Source organism: Cephus cinctus, unplaced genomic scaffold (genome assembly GCF_000341935.2).
Source record: "Cephus cinctus unplaced genomic scaffold, Ccin1 Ccin1_scaffold0885, whole genome shotgun sequence".
Lineage (NCBI taxonomy): Eukaryota > Metazoa > Arthropoda > Insecta > Hymenoptera > Cephidae > Cephus > Cephus cinctus.
Window position 1 is genome coordinate 159,459 of NW_014333464.1, and position 14,318 is coordinate 173,776.

The 14,318-nt window shown below is 40.3% G+C and overlaps 1 protein-coding gene across 1 annotated transcript; it reads left to right on the forward strand.

Annotated features, from left to right (window-relative positions):
- The first annotated feature begins 9,244 nt into the window (after positions 1-9,244).
- LOC107271088 (collagen alpha-1(III) chain) lies at positions 9,245-13,898 on the forward strand. Its single transcript, XM_015746693.2, has 3 exons — positions 9,245-13,130; positions 13,220-13,462; positions 13,564-13,898. The coding sequence occupies exons 1-3, from the start codon at positions 10,625-10,627 to the stop codon at positions 13,635-13,637; spliced, it is 2,823 nt and encodes a 940-aa protein (XP_015602179.1). The 5' UTR covers positions 9,245-10,624; the 3' UTR covers positions 13,638-13,898.
- The last annotated feature ends 420 nt before the right edge of the window (positions 13,899-14,318 follow it).

The following is a 14,318-nucleotide window of genomic DNA, read 5'->3' on the forward strand; positions in this document are numbered from 1 at the left end:
GCCAAATCCGAGAACTAATCATTCTGATTGGTCGAGAGCCTTATAACCGACAACTCTTCTATCTCCTTCGAGTCGTCCCTTTAAACCAAATCGAGAGCGTTCCTTAACGAATCGGTACATAATCTTTGGAGATCCTCCACGGCCGCTTCCCGAGAGCATCGGGCGACAGCTGGGCACCACATCCTCAACTCGGGCAGGAGGTTCCTCTCCTGCCCTTAACCATATCAAAACTTCCTCCGCCCGCTCTACAGCCCTTTGCCCATCTCCAGCGGGGCGCCGGTATCTCACCCGGGCTCCTTCCGGTCCGTGGAGATGTCTCCGTCGGGTACTCTCCTCTGCCGGGCAACTCGGTACGTCGAGACTATCTCCCCACGGCAGATTCGAGCACCTCGACCTCAACTAAACAATAACGAAATCTTACGAGAGCTTTAACATAACTGTACTAATCAACCCGAGAGCGTAGCTTCTGAGCAGGGTGGCGACCCGAAGGGAACCAGAAATCGAGAACGTTATCTGTATCGGTAAACGGAGTCGCCTTGGGACCGTGATTCGAAAATCACGTCACAACCTTAATGATAATATGACAGTTTCTACTTGAGTGAATGCGTTCACAGAATCAAACTCCCGACACTTTTCTTTACTACTTTTTAGTGTGGCGAAATTTCTGGTTCTACAACACGTGGTAACCCTCATGTGACGTTTCGTAAAAGTGGCAACTTCATATCAGTATCATTTACGTAATTGCTATTGTTTTCTTCTGGTGATGATTGGAACTGACAAGGAAACCTTGGTAAGTGTCCGCCTCCGATTTTTTTTGTTTTCACATATGTTACAGTACTCGAAAAACTAAGCGACACGTGTTTTTTCTTATCGGCCCAAACTGAATTTTTGAGGGTAAAAACCACCCCCGAAAATTGGGGTACTAAACACCCATTTACTTCACATGTAAAAGCGGTATTTATCACAATGAAACCGATTGGAAAAATTTCCTCACAATGAGAAATAAAAAATGTGATTTTCTCAAATTTGTCGAATAACTTTTAGGGGGGTGAACCACCCCTAAATTATTTTTCATTAAACAAAACCACCATAAGTGCAGTTTACTTTTGGTATGTTTCCGTAGAATAAAGGAACTTATATTACATATATTTACATTAGCAGAAGTACGCGTTACATTAGGAAAATGTGAATTACCAAGGAGTTATTATAACAAATAGATTTATAAGACCAGCAAGCATTATCAGACCTTATTATTCATTGTATGTGGTACAGTAATGATACTCTTCGAAGAAATGCTTAAACCACAAGGATTTTTTGCACCACGAACATCTAATAACAGCTACATTTCCACATCCTTGAACTTCACACAATGTGTTGGAAAATGTCTTGAAGGAAAAATCGACTGGATTCTCAAATTCTTTTGGTTTTTCTGTGACGTACCCACTTTTAAACCAGGAGTATTTAAAAAGGTTGTAATACCTTGGTGATGATAATTGATTATGTAGTAAAGATTGTAACTTTATTATATTATTTCGCATGTGCAGATTTATGTCATAGTTTAAGAGTATAACAGAATCAGAAAAATGTAGCACATAATTCTTCCAAATACGAAATCCGTAGACATCAAGGGGCTGAATCTTTTCGGTCGTGTCTTTTGGTATAATCATGGGAAAAATATTCTTCCCAGCAGTTGTTGCTTGCCGTACAACTTTTGGACAGTGTTCAGTCCAAGAGTCTATGAGTAACACACTTGCCGGTCCTACGTTCGGAAAGAAAACGTGCTCCAGCCAGCTTCGAAAATGTTCTACAGGCCAAATTATTCGTATGTTAAAATTAATAGCCGGAATAAGTATGTGTAATTTCTTCAAAGAGCATCATTACTGTACCACATACAATGAATAATAAGGTCTGATAATGCTTGCTGGTCTTATAAATCTATTTGTTATAATAATTCCTTGGTAATTCACATTTTCCTAATGTAACGCGTACTTCTGATAATGTAAATTTATGTAATATAAGTTTCTTTATTCTACGGAAATATGAAACCTTCAATGAAAAATAATTTTTGGGTGGTTCAGCCCCATACAAAATTTTTGGACAAATTTAAAAAAATCACATTTTTGATCTCGCATGGTGAGGAAATTTTTCCAGTTATTTTCGTTCACAAAAACTATTTTTGTGAACATATTTTGATATATTTGAATATATTTTATTTAAGAGATGAATAATAAAATGTACTTAGGGGTGGTTATCCCCTATAAAATAATTTTTCGCAAAAATGCAAAAAGCATTTAAACTTTATTTAATTGTCGCGAGTAACATATATTTTTTCCAAATCTTTTAACTCGAATTTATTCCTGTTTGGCAATTTTTTATATAATGAAAAACAATTTTGGGGTAGTTTGCCCCCCTAAAAGATATTCAACAAATTTGAGAAAATCACATTTTTCATCTCTCATTGTGAGGAAATTTTTCCAATTAGTTTCATTATGAAAGATACCGCTTTTATACAGGGTTAGTCAGTAGAAACGCACCAGCAGAAGTTTCCCGCAAGTGGCCGACACGGCAGTGTGGCCTCTTCAAAAAATTACATGTGACCGATTCCCATAAGCGCAAACTGACAGTTCGCATAGCAATAAGGTTTTTGAAATATTTCAATAGTTAGGTTACTGAAATAATTAATTAATATTGTAATGACAAAATGTAATATCAGTTAAAATTTATTTTCAAAACAGATTGCAATTAAAATAATGTAAAGTTTAAAATATTCACAATTTTGATATTTCCAAGTAATGATCACAACTGCAATTTTGCAATACAATGCTGAAATTAATTTAATAAGCTGCAAGTTGAAACTTGCAATTTGCTTCCTCCGAATCGTAAGTAGTGTACGAAGTCCTTATATGAGGAAGCATTTTCATTTTTTTAAATCTTTGGCTTCCTCATAGATGAATTTTCATCTACTACCCACGATTCAGAGGAAGCAAATTGCAAAATTAAAATTCTTGGCATCCTCATATAGGGACTTGGTACACTACTTACGATTCGGAGGAAGCAAATTGCAAGTTTCAACTTGCAGCTTGTTTAACGTGAGTCCCCATGCCTCTCACAACTTGGGGTGCTTTATACTGAGAGAACGCATGTAAGGATAAATCTCTTGCATGATCTCTTCGGGCCTAATATTTTTGAATTGGCTGAAATTCGAAAACTTGAAGATATGTATAATCAGATCCGTTTTACCAATCTCCGCCAAATTTGAGACATATCACGGCTAAATGATGCTCTATACTTTTCGAAAATTGGAGCTCAATCGGTCAAAGTTGATGAGAGTTATATTGATAAATTTAATTTTTCGAAAAATTCAAAATATCATAAAATCAAAACTTCTCGATCGATTCGGTCCAAATGCAATACCAACCAACCTTGGATACGTATCTCTTTGTCAAGAACTATTTAGACCATTATCACAAAATTTGCGATCGCTAGAGTGCGAACGTCCTTTTTTTGGAAATTTGAAAATGACATCAATTTTAAGTCACAGCTTGAATCATGACGAAAATTATAGTCAATGAAGAGATTATAGAGCTGCATATGCCTGCAAAATTGGGGGGCTGTAGCTAAAACCGATCTCGAGTTATACACGTTTGAATTTTGGGAGGCCATTAAACACATACACACACACACACACACACACACATGCATCCGGACATTTTCTCCAAACGTGTTTTCTCGACATTTTGGCACATTCTGAACATGGTGACATGAAAATCTCGACAGGAAAATTTTCCATCGCCACATAGCTTCCTCTATGAGGAAGCAAAATCAATTAATTGAAATGTTTTTATAGCAAAAAAGTGCAGGAAAAAATCTGTTGTGAAAATAAATCTTAACTGATATTACATTTTGTCATTACAATATTAATTAATTATTTCCGTTACCTAACTATTGAAATATTTCAAAAACCTTATTGCTATGCGAACTGTCAATTTGCGCTTATGGGAATCGGTCACATGTAATTTTTTGAAGAGGCCACACTGCCGTGTCGGCCACTTGCGGCCAACTTCTGCTGGTGCGTTTCTACTGACTAACCCTGTATGTGAAATAATTAAATGGTGTTTAGTACCCCAATTTTGGGGGGTGGTTTTCACCGTCAAAAACTCAGTTTGGGCCGATAAGAAAAAACACGTGTCGCTTAGTTTTTCGAGTACTGCAACATATGTGAAAACGATAAAAATCGGAGGTAGACAATTACCAAGGGGTCCTTGTTAGTTAAAATGATATCACTAAATTTTTAATATTTATTTTCTCGAGAACGCTGCAACCGATTTCACATGGACAATTTGTATTTTGTTCTATTTTTAACAGAGAATATGCCAGTGCCTGCTGAAAAATAAGTCATGGGATACCCTGTATATGTTATGACGACGAAGTCGCACAAATGAATGGCACCGCGAGAAATAATTAATAAAATACTAAATTAACTGGACGCCAGGTATAACCTAAGTTATACCGCTGTCTCCTAAGGACACCCTGGCCAGCACTTGTGCGGTGGGGTCCTGGGTTTGTGAGACAATAATACAAATCTGAAAACTAGGGAGATTCACTCTAGAAACTACTGAAATTATTTTATACAACGACGAACTATCAGAATCAAAATTCAGGGATGGATCCGATTTATTTTAAATAGAAAATATAAGAACAATGTGGTTGAATACAAGTGATAAGTACGGAAAATAGATCGAGATGAAATGAACGCATTTGGATATTACCAGAACGGTATTATACAGGGTGCTTCGTAATTGCCATACACAGTAGGTCAATACTGGTTCAGGGTGGCCCCCTGAGTAAGAATCCGTAATTCGTTTGGTCCTACGTTCAGTAGTTTTTCTACAAATTGAGTTTTACTTCGGCCAATCAGAGGACAGCTTTGAGCGAGGTGTCACGACGCCTTCAACAGTGGAAGACTTTACAAGACTTCACTATAATCGGCTGAGTTCACTTGGTACATGTGGCAACGATAAACAAATTTAAAGATCCATTTGATTGTCGGCCGCACATAGCATTTGTTTCTCGACGGCATCGATGAAGTTAAAGCCAGCCAGGGATGCCCACTAGATACTACACCAAGCAAAGCACCAGAGAATGGGATTGGAGTAAAACAAATGCTACCGACGTTCCATGGACGAAACACATAAGCTGGACACCGGATCTTACAATACGTCAGATTGAAAAAAATAGGCTAGGAGAGAAATGCAAAAACACGTAAGGCCTTATTTTGCTAAGAGAATATTCACACCATCCTCACCATGGAAATCCAGTCCCGCTGCACTCCCGTCACGCGGGTAGTCCTGAGGCCCGCGTGACAGCGGTGGCGCCCTCTGTTAAAAATCCGAGGTAATTATTAAGTAGCCATTTGCATTCGGGAATCTTCTTCCCTGAGACCTCCTCAGCTCTCTCCCCCGAGGTCACTCAAAGGTGCTACCCCGTTCGTACCGTTTCTCCGGTGCGAAACCACGTGCTCCTGCGTGAGTCCCGCGTGTGACTGTTTTGATTTCGTCCCGTTTAATATTGCGCGTTTCTAGAGTCTATCGAGTTATTATATTTTGCGTTGCTACACTTTCAGTTATTATATTTCGAGTGTCATCTTTTCAGTGCTATTTATTATCTCTTGGTTTATTTTCTTCGTTGTTTTCTTCCGGTATCGGCACTTTATTTTGTTAATTATATTCATTTCATGATGATTGATTGTGATTATTATGATGCTGTTTACAGTATTGAAATATTTGTATTAGGCACATTTTACAGTTGTGCCAACTGTTTCTGACATAGGTTCCAAAAATCTGTGACTTTGGAAGGAATTACATATTGACATACCCACCTAAAATACATTGGCTACGAGTAAGAAATGGAGAAGTAATAAGTATTGTTCAACACAAAAAGAGACTAGCATTCAAAAAGAAAAAAAAATACCAATACGGATGATTTTTTTTCACCATTCATGCGATTTCGATCTCAAAGTGTTTGTTTTTTGCCGATATTCCGCATTTACTGAAATTGCTTTAGAATCATTTTGTCGATACAGGTTTTACAATCAATGGATTCCCCATCGAGAAAACAGGTATAGAAGAAACTGATTGAAATTAATGTAGGAGATTTGAAAATCGCTTTGAAAATCTCCAACTATTACCTGGACGTAAAGGGCACCGATAGGCAAAAAATTATCCCGGCTGCACAATTATTTTTTGATACAACATCAACTGCTGTAGAATGGGCTGCAACTCACTCAAATCAATTGATCAATGCCAGTAACTGGAAATTGACTGCAGATGCTATTCGATTGATCAATGATGGGGTTGACTTGCACAATTCCAAAAGCAGATTCGGTTGCAACGAAATTTCTTATGGATACGGAATTTCCTCACAGAAGCAAAATGAACTTCTCGAAAAAATGTCAAGTTGAATTGAAATCCCTAATCCTTTTTCAAAAAGGAATTTTAGTATCAAATGCCTTTCTTCAGCCATATTTCACCCAAATTCTGCCATGCTTGCAACAAAAATATAATACATCTGAGTTCACTATCAGTTATGTACTGACCAACAAACTGTCTCAGGACGTTTTAGAACAATTCTTTTTTTTTCATAAGATATGTGGGTGGAAGTAATGATCATCCGAGTGCTCTGAATTTCAAGTATAGGCCACGGTCATACATTTTGGGGAGGGATTCCAATTCTACGTCTTCTACTAACATAGAACACGCAAACGACCGTAAATATTCTTTAGAAAAGTTGACAATGATAACGGATGATTGGAGGCGATTTTATGAACCAGACGGAACTAACGTTAATGCCCAACAAGGTGACAAGGAAGAAGAGCTCTTTATTTTGCCGAGAAACGTAGGTGGCAGCGATATTTTGGGATTTCTTCGAAATCTGCAAAATAATGTTAAAATTGCTAATCAAGTTACAAAAAACAATTTTTCTTAATTTATTTTGTCGTAGGACTTCTGACTTGTTCACACGTAACTGCTGATGTGAACAAATTAAATATCTTAAATTTTCCATTGTAATGTGTTTAAAAACGATTGTCAATCATTTTATTTATAGAACGAAGACAACGAGAATATTGTTACTGCTGATTTATCAGTGTTCATTTCAATAATAGAAGAGGAATCTCTGTTGCAAGTCTCCGGACAGGTAGATACCTTAGAAATCGTAAATGAAGAAGGATTGAAATACATTGCCCGATATGTAACCCATCGTTCCAGAAAGCAGTTTCCAGAATTGGGCTTCACAAGAAATGAAATAAATACTGAAACAAACTCTGAGTGGAGTCAGCCCCCGGATGATTGAATTCAGTTTATTTCAAAAGGAAACCTTCTACTTATGTCCTTCGGATACTTTATTATCGGCAGCTAAAATTATAAATAAAGAATTCGAAATTTATCACGGCTCCACTTTAAATGGAGATAAATATATCTCCCAAAAATTGGCCGACATGGTAAATTAAAAAATTGTAAGAAAAAATAAAAGTCCTCGAAAAGTTTTATTAATTTTAGTTCGCGTGCGTACGTATATTCGTCTTCGCAATTTAATTTTAAAATTAGTACAGCAAAGAAAAAAAATATATAAAGAAGAATAAAAATGTATATAATAAGTAATGCCAAATATAATTATACAAAATCTTGAAAATATGTTTAAATATAACCTTTTCCCTCTGAAGTTTCTTATTATTTCCTGAGCTGCTCAAACTGATGTGAAGCATTTATTATTATTCACAATCTATATTTTTTACATTCTCTAACAATTCATTGTTTTTATTTTTCAAATAAATGTTTTTATCTGTGAATCGACATACAGTAACATTTTTTAATGAAACATGTAATATTCAGTTATAATACGTAAGGACTCGCGGTGTACAGGGTGTTCAATAGGAATATATGAAAACTAATAAATTGGTATTTTGCAATAAATAAAAGGATCGGATCCATGGCATTTTTTTTTAATAGAAGAGAGGTCATTTTCATTTTATAACCATTTATTAAAAAAAAGCATGTTTACATAGAATAAATTATATGTTTAAGAAATATGAACAAATGTCAATATAAATGATATACATACCTGCATTTCTTTGAATTGTTACGTAGGGCGTAGTGGCTAGCGAGGCCTTTAAATTTGATAACGAAAATTTCGAAGTAACCAAAAGAAAAGGAACGACCAGAGGTAACGTGAATACAGTTTGAGGGAATTCCGAGCGGTAAGAATACACTCAATGGTGGGTTAGCTGCTCGTTTAAGGTGTTGAAGCACGCCTTGCTATTCCAACGTGGAGAGATATTCCCTGAAATGCTTATGGATGGGTAATAGATATTTAATACGCGAGGAAATTTGAATTTGCGATATATTGTTACAAATAAATCAGTAAGTTTCTATAAATTATTGTTGTTTACAGTGTTTGAGTTATGAGAAATTCGGGATAGAGATCGTGATATTGAATTACAAAACCTGACGTGAGGTTAAGGAAATAAGAAATTTTTTGGAACAGAAAAGTATCCAGCATATGCGTTACTTGATTTGGAAAAGACTAGTCTATGCGGCTCAATTTTTCCCGATAACCAATCCAGCCTATTCCCTACGGTATGTAATAACGAATCCGTACTTAGGCCAGATTACGAATATTACACCGGATCTAATACTCTAACGGTTAGAGCCACGAGTGACAATGTGCAGTCCGATCTTTTGCGCGTGAAGCTAAACGATTTTCTGAGCATCGGTACCATAACTTTGACTGCTTATATAGTCATTGTTCACTGATGCTCTTAGGTATGGTTAGGACCTTAGGAATGCAGTCAACTAAGCAGCTGGGTAGGTGACACGGCCAGTGCACTGGGTAACGCACGGAGTCTGCAATTCTATTGACTGTTGGCTAGTTATTCTGTTTCGGAAATGATAACCAATACTATACGTAACACCCTTTATGCTCACTTACTGGCCTACGGTACGCGTAGATGACAAGCTGAAAATTGCTTATTATTCTCAAATTATTCTTAAAATTATACTTGAGGCTACGATTATAATTACTATAACCATGGAATCCGTTTGTAGCTGTTAAGTTATTTTAATTTTTAAATCAAGTACAATATCAGAATTTAGTAGTCAGTAGGTCGGCTTTGGAAATGAAATAAATTTGTAACTAATGAGGACTGTTATCATAGACTTATAAAAAAGTATGCGTCCTCTTACGGAGGAATTGAAGACAAGATCTAAAGTATGGAAATACTCGGTTGGTAATGCCATCCTTTTCGCACGTACAGAGATTGGGGAGAAGACAACGAGAAGGCAATTAGGGAAAGTCTTGCGACTCGCCGCAACATTTATCCGAACCAACCGGAGTCCTACTACCTCATAATGTTACCCCAACATCTCCTTGGGCCTACTTCTTTTCAATGGTTGAGAATTGGCTTCTGAATTGAGAATCTGGATGCTCTGAGGGTAACAGGTAAGACAATCCTTATGAACTTATCATTATCCAAAGTTAGATTATTCGTGAAAATAGCTTTAGTGGTCGCTTCGTTCGATGTTGCAGCGACGCTGCCGAACGGTGGAGGAACTAAAAATTCTATCTTTAACCTAACACTGTATGCTCGATACGTAAAAATGAATCACTGGGTAGAGCAATGCAAGGCGCATGTTTCATCCTGTGTAATAAGTGCACAATGATCCACCGGGCGCACATACAAGCTGTCGACCGTCTAGTTAAAGACCTCAGCAATTGTAAAAAGATAATGGGTGGCGTTACTTTCGTGTTCGCCGGTGATATCCAAGAAATTTTACTGTTTATGGCTACCGAAAGTCTCTCTAATATTGCGAAGACAACTGGAATGAATATTGCGTGAATTTCGTGTAATTGCGATTACCTTATTCCGCCCATGATTCTAATGTGCAAGTGTTTATATTTCTTCTGAACGTTTGGCGCATACCGAGTTGTTGATATCGCGCGCTATGACTTAAAGTGATTGATAGTTAACTGTTTTTAAAGTTGAAATTAGGATCAGCTAAACTTTTCGAAAATAGCAGAATTTGACGGCTCTCTTTTAATTTTTAAACGCTTCTTGATGTATGATTCATAGAAAAAAGATGAAGTACCAAGAAAGAAGGATGTACGATGGAAAGAGTTAGGACGGACGTATCATATTTCATTACTAAAAAGTTTATCTAAAACTATTACGGTAACTATTTTCTTAAACTACCACCATACAGCATTAGCATCTACAAATGCTAATAATGCAGGCTCAGAGGATCTGTCAAAAAACTTTGTATATTTATAAGAAATTGTTTCTTTTTTCCTGTATTTAAGTAACACATAACGCAATGGAACTAAAAAAGGTAATTACAATATTACCTTGCCTGCACTTTTAGAGATACTAAACCAATATTTCAAAAATATCAGTTGCAAAAAGGCTGTTTCAGGTCATAACTGGATTAATTATGACGCAGAGACCGCAGAAATTCATAGATATTGAAAAAAAAGTTCAAAACAGTAACATAATTGCCAGTTTAAATGATGATTGAAGCATTCTCGAAAGCATGATCGACCAAAGAGAACTTCGTGGTACTTAGTCGAGAATATGTTGCGGCGATATTCGGTTTTAAGTTTATTCGCGAAAATATGTGTGTATCATTTGTGCAAATTACAAGGAGTAAACGTTAAACATGTTTCAAACATAGTTTCCGCCCCTCCGATCGGTGACAGGAACATCACTTTCAGCTATGATGAAATTTTAACTGAAAGGCAGAAAAGGTGTTACGCCGAACAATCGTCGGATCCTCGAAAACCTGCTGATGAAAGGTGTCTCTCCTCTTGGATTCCTTGGTCCTTCCCACAAAGTAATCCTCCATATTACGTGCAACGTCCTCCTCGCCCACGTCCCACACGTCCCCCACGTCCCCCACGTCCCCCACGTCCTCCACGACCGCCACGTCCTCCTCGACCACCTCGACCACCTCGACCACCCCGTCCTCCACCATCTCCTCCACCACCACGTCCACCACTTCTGCCGGTCGGTGGCCCTGGAGGGCCTGGTGGCCCAGGAGGTCCAGGCGGTCCAGGAGGTCCTGGCGGACCGGGCGGGCCAAGCGGATGTTCGTTACCGCAAGGAATGCCAGGAGGACCATGTAGTATTGGTGGGCCAGGAGGCCCTGGAGGCCCTGGAGGACCTGGCGGTCCTGGCGGTCCTGGCGGTCCTGGCGGTCCTGGTGGACCTGGAGGATCCGGATGGCCGAACGGCCTGCCTGGAATTCCAGTAACCATTCCACTATTCCCAGAAACCTCTCCTATGTGTCCAAAGGGGCGTCCTCCTGCACCACCTGGACGACGTTGTGGCGCTGGAGGATATGGAGGCCCTGGAGGACCTGGAGGTCCTGGAGGACCTGGAGGACCCGGAGGTCCAGGTGGACCAGGAGGACCAAGCGGACCAACAATCATTCCGGGATGCACAGACGGAAGATTGCCAGGATCACCTGGAGCAACATGCGGTCCAGGAGGTCCAGGTGGTCCTAACGGACCTGGTGGTCCGGGGGGACCAGGAGGACCTGGAGGACCAGGGGGACCAGGGGGACCTGGAGGACCAGCGGGATCTGGAGGACCAGCGGGACCTGGAGGACTAGACGGATTAATACATGTACCACCACCAATTTCAATAAAGCCGCCAAGTCCACCACTATCACCACTACCTCCAATGCAACCATCGCTATTTCCACCATCATCGCCATCGGTACCACCATCAAATGAATTACCGAGTCCTGGAAGTCCAGGAGGTCCAGGAGGACTAGGTGGTCCTGGTGGTCCCGGTGGACCTTCCGGTCCTGGAGGTCCAGGTGGTCCTGGAGGCCCGGGTGGGCCTGGAGGCCCGGGGGGTCCTGGAGGTCCAATAGTTACATCAGTACCAGGGTTTCCTCCAGGATCCCCTGGAGGACAAGGAGGTCCAGGTGGCCCAGGAGGTCCTGGTGGCCCTGGCGGGCCGGGAGGTCCAGTCGGTCCAGATATACCACCAGGTGGACCAGGAGGACCTGGTGGGCCCGGGGGACCAGGAGGGCCTGGAGGGCCTGCGCCAGGTACACCAGGTGGATTATTTGGACCAGGAGGACCTGGTGGTCCAGGTGGGCCTGGTGGTTCCGGTGGACCAGGCGGTCCAGGAGGACCAGGGGGACCTGGCGGACCAGGAGGTCCAGGAGGACTTGGTGGACCATCGCCAGGATCACCATACGGTCCTGGAGGCCCAGGTGGATTGGGTGGTCCTGGTGGTCCAGGCGGACCAGGCGGACCAGGTGGACCTGGTGGTCCTGGTGGACCAGGTGGCCCCGGTGGTCCTGGAGGAACAGGTGGAGCAGGTGGACCAGGTGGTCCAGGTGCTACAGGAGGAGCTGGAGGAGCTGGTGGTCCAGGAGGACCAGGAAGATCCGCACTTGGAGAAGAACCTCAATGGTTGTCTTCTTCAGGGCTGGAAGCAATAAATATAGAGCGTCAGAGCTTAGCATCAGACACAAGCATATCCGCCGCTATGGCTGCAATAGCAAGTCCTGGAATACCGGGATTACCTGGAGCGGCAGGGCCGGGGGGTGTTGCAGGATATCCAGGAACACCCGGTGACTCAGGAAAGCCTGGAACTCCAGGAACACCCGGTGACTCAGGAAAGCCTGGAACTCCAGGTATTGCAGGAATGCCCGGAGCACCAGGTTCGCCAGGAATGAATGGAATGCCAGGTGCCACAGGCGTGATCGTTGCACTAGGAAAACGAGTACCAGGGCCACCGGGACCGCGGGGATTACCGGGATTGCCAGCACCGCCCGCATTGCCAGGACCCGCTGGTCCAACAGGTCCGGCTGGACCAGCTGGTGAAGTAGGTCCGGCTGGACCAGCTGGCCAAATAGGTCCGGCTGGACCAGCTGGTCAAACAGGTCCGGCTGGACCAGCTGGTCCAACAGGTCCAGCTGGAGCAGAAGGAACGCCAGGTAAACCGGGATTCGGAATACCAGGAAATCCTGGAGAACCAGGAAAACCCGGTCAAACAGGTCCTGCGGGACCACCTGGCTTACCAGGACCCCAAGGATTACCAGGAATTCCAGCGAAATCAAGTAAGCTTATATCATACAGTGAGGATAAACAATTATTTAATGTTATTATGTAATATATATTGTATCTTTGGATGTAAATTTTTCATTAGCCGTGCCTTCATCCTCTGACTCTGATACCAGTATCCATTTCTCAACTCAAATTGGAAGCTATAAAGGTCAACCATGTTGTCCTATCAACATGTCCTGGGTTTTAACTATAAAGAAAAAGTCATGTAGAACGGAACCACCCTGCGAAAAAGTAGTATCGAAAAAATGGCTCGGTCGAATGTCTCGAATGAATCCACGATCAAACTTAGACCAGGATTCTAAGGATGACGATTATGAATATAAAGGTGAGAGTAATAAACATATGTTTTTATAAGCAATTACCTTCCAAACCTGTCAGACGCTAACTATTTTTTCTCTATAAAACACTGATAACAATGATTTTCAGATTCATCCGATAATTTAGAGAATATTAACACGTCTGATGAGCGAGAAAACGAAGCTTACTATATAGAAAATTAAGGAATTTGGTTTGTTATTATCAGAAAAATGCACATCAACTAACTAGTATTATCACTGTTACTAATAATGGTTTACATAATTGTTCGATTTTAATGATAGCCCCAGCCCGCTATGTCTATTTTCAATGCTTTAGGCCGTCACACATGGCCTGTAAGATCAACGATTTTTATTGTTCTATAATGATTCAACAAATGCGTATTTTAAGGTTCTTTTATATTGAAATCGAAACGTCGGAATCTGAATAAAATGAATAAGCTATAACCGAATGCCAAAAATGATTTGCTAAGAAGTTATAACACTTAGTATATAACGAATGATGAAAAATATATGAAAATGTAGTGTTTCATGAAAAAATTTATGAATTTTTGAATTAAAGAAAAAGAACTTATAAATCTTCAAGAGGATACTTGGAGTTAGTATAAAAAGTTCACGTTCTCGACAATTATACTTTCACTTTTCCCTGCAAACAATATGCTTCTGAAGTATTATAGTTTTTCATAGTATATTATATAGGGCTGAAGATGAGGCAAAATGTCTATCAAGAAAATTAAAAAATGAAAAAAACATTCGTTGTTAAGAAAAAATGAGTCAAGTTAACTAATCAATGAAGTTTTGATTTTCTACAAAGGAACACAGTCGCTTTATTTAATGCAATACTTTCTCAATGGCTGCTCGAAGTTC

Excerpts from the sequence above, each read along its gene's own strand:
- LOC107271088 (XM_015746693.2), top strand. The coding sequence starts at position 10,625 with ATGTTGCGGCGATATTCGGTTTTAAGTTTATTCGCGAAAATATGTGTG. Across the intron at positions 13,131-13,219 it reads AGGAATTCCAGCGAAATCAA|CCGTGCCTTCATCCTCTGAC; the intron begins GTAAGCTTATAT and ends ATTTTTCATTAG. Across the intron at positions 13,463-13,563 it reads TGACGATTATGAATATAAAG|ATTCATCCGATAATTTAGAG; the intron begins GTGAGAGTAATA and ends AATGATTTTCAG.